The sequence below is a fragment of the Chiloscyllium plagiosum genome, unplaced genomic scaffold (assembly GCF_004010195.1).
Source record: "Chiloscyllium plagiosum isolate BGI_BamShark_2017 unplaced genomic scaffold, ASM401019v2 scaf_41577, whole genome shotgun sequence".
Lineage (NCBI taxonomy): Eukaryota > Metazoa > Chordata > Chondrichthyes > Orectolobiformes > Hemiscylliidae > Chiloscyllium > Chiloscyllium plagiosum.
The window spans coordinates 1-2,395 of NW_025180672.1; the positions used below are offsets into that span (position 1 = coordinate 1).

The window sequence follows — 2,395 nt, forward strand, 5'->3', positions numbered from 1 at the left end:
GTCGTTCCCCCCTTTCCCATCATTTCCCCCACTTCCCATCACCATGTTTTTCAGGAAGACAACACGCCCCACCCTTCGCCCTGAGGGACGGCAACGAGGGCGTTACCGAATGGCTATGCAGGAAGAGGAAGAGGAGGGTGGACCGGGGGCCGAGGGATAGGCTCCCTGCTGCCGGAGAGGAGCCTGGCCCGGTGACGGGAGTCCCCAGGGGTTGGGAGGGGGCGCGTCGGCGGTGCTGGGTTCCCGGCGAGACTACCCCCGCCCGCAAGAGCTACATCTGCGGCGAGTGCGGCCGGGCCTTCACCAAGTACTCCAACCTGCGGCAGCACCTGCGGGTGCACTCGGGGGAGAAACCCTTCTCTTGCCGGGTCTGCGGCAAAGACTTCAACCTGCGGCGGCACCAGCGCACGCACACCAGCGAGTGGCCCTTCTCCTGCCGGGTCTGCGGCAAGGGCTTCGGCGAGCTCTCCAGCCTGCGGCGGCACCAGCGCACCCACACCGGCGAGCGGCCCTTCCCCTGCCAGGTCTGCGGCATGCGGTTCAGCCGGTCCTGCATGCTGGCGATCCACCAGCGCACCCACACCGGCGAGCGGCCCTTCCGGCACTCCTCCAGCACCGGCGGGCCCACGCCGGCGAGCGGCCCCACCCCTGCCCGGTCTGCGGCAAGGGGCTTCGCCAGGCCCTCCACCCTGGCGCAGCACCGGGGCACCCACAGCCACCAGCGGCCCCACCCCTGCCCGGTCTGCCAGCGCGGCTTCTCCCGGGCCTCCGTCCTGGCGCGGCACCTGCGGGTCCACGCCTGGGAGGGCCCCAGGGTCTGCGCTGACTGAGGGGACAGCTTTGCCACCTCCGCGGGGCTCCACGGGCACCAGTGCCCCCCCCCCCCCCCACCGGGGAGAGCTGATTCCGTCTTCCCCTGCTTCCTGAGCGAAAGGAGCTATCACCTCTACAGGCTAAGGACGGGCATGGTGTTTATTGAAGGGGTTAAGATTACACTGGGAAACAGTAGATGCTCAGAAAGAGCGAGTTCACCTCCAGTCCCTCTCCCTTTGCCCACGTGGACTGTCATCTCTACAGGCTAAGCACGGGGTGCAGCATTTATTGAAGGGGTTAAGATTACACCGGGAAATGCTGGATGCCCAGAAAGAGCGAGTTCACCTCCAATCCCCCTCTTCCCCGCTCCCTTTTAGCATGCAGTCTGTCATCTCTACAGGCTAAGCACGGGGTGCAGCGTTTATTGAGGGGTTAAGATTACACCAGGAAATGCTGGATGCCCAAAAAGAGCGAGTTCACCTCCAATCCCCCTCTTCCCCGCTCCCTTTTCGCATGCAGACTGTCATCTCTACAGGCTAAGCACGGGGTGCAGCGTTTATTGAAGGGGTTAAGATTACACCAGGAAATGCTGGATGCCCAGAAATAGCGAGTTCACCTCCAATCCCTCTCTTCCCCGCTCCCTTTTCGCATGCAGACTGTCATCTCTACAGGCTAAGCACGGGGTGCAGCGTTTATTGAAGGGGTTAAGATTACACCAGGAAATGCTGGATGCCCAGAAAGAGCGAGTTCACCTCCAATCCCTCTCTTCCACGCTCCCTTTTCGCATGCAGTCTGTCATCTCTACAGGCTAAGCACGGGGTGCAGCGTTTATTGAAGGGGTTAAGATTACACCGGGAAATGCTGGATGCCCAGAAAGAGCGAGTTCACCTCCAATCCCTCTCTTCCCCGCTCCCTTTTCACATGCAGTCTGTCATCTCTACGGGCTAAGGACGGGCGTGGTGTTTATTGAAGGGGTTAAGATTACACCGGGAAACCGCACAGTAAACCAGGAGAGAGAGCTGATTCACCCCACCGATCCCTTCTCTTGTCCACTCCCGCCTCCCCCCTTATCCCACGCCAACCGAAAGGAGCGGACGTGCATGCGGCGACAGGCTGAGAGAGACCACGGTGTTTATTCGAGAGGCTAAGATTACATCGGGAGACACCAGATGCTGGGAAACACCAGACGCCGGGAGAGAGAGCGGATTTGCCCGTCTCTCTCTCTCTCCCCACCCCCCACTTTGTCAGAAAGATCGGGATTGTGGAGGGGGAGGAAAGGATGTATGTTTTACAGGAACGAGGAGACAAGGTTTCACCAATCTAACCCTCCCCCTTCGGTGTCTGACCGCACAGGGACCTGATGTACCTTCTGTCGCCAGTCCCCGTCAAGCGGCGGTTTACGCAGCGCAGAAACAGAGCCTTCGGTCCGTAATCCCCATTGAAATCCCCCACCCGAGAGACAAGACACCTACCTGATCCGCAACCCCCTCATGGTCTTATAAACCTCTATAAAGCCCCGGGGGAATAAGACCCAGCCTCTTCCGAAAACTCAAACCCGCCATTGTTGGCAACATCTTGGATG

The 2,395-nt window shown here is 60.3% G+C and overlaps 1 protein-coding gene across 1 annotated transcript; it reads left to right on the plus strand.

Moving 5' to 3' along the window:
• Positions 1 to 54: 54 nt before the first annotated feature.
• Positions 55 to 830, plus strand: LOC122545433 (zinc finger protein 497-like; the record flags this gene model as incomplete). Its single annotated transcript, XM_043684459.1, has 1 exon — positions 55 to 830. A coding segment is annotated over one exon (776 nt), but the record flags the coding sequence as incomplete, so codon positions are not given.
• Between the last annotated feature and the right edge of the window lie 1,565 nt (positions 831 to 2,395).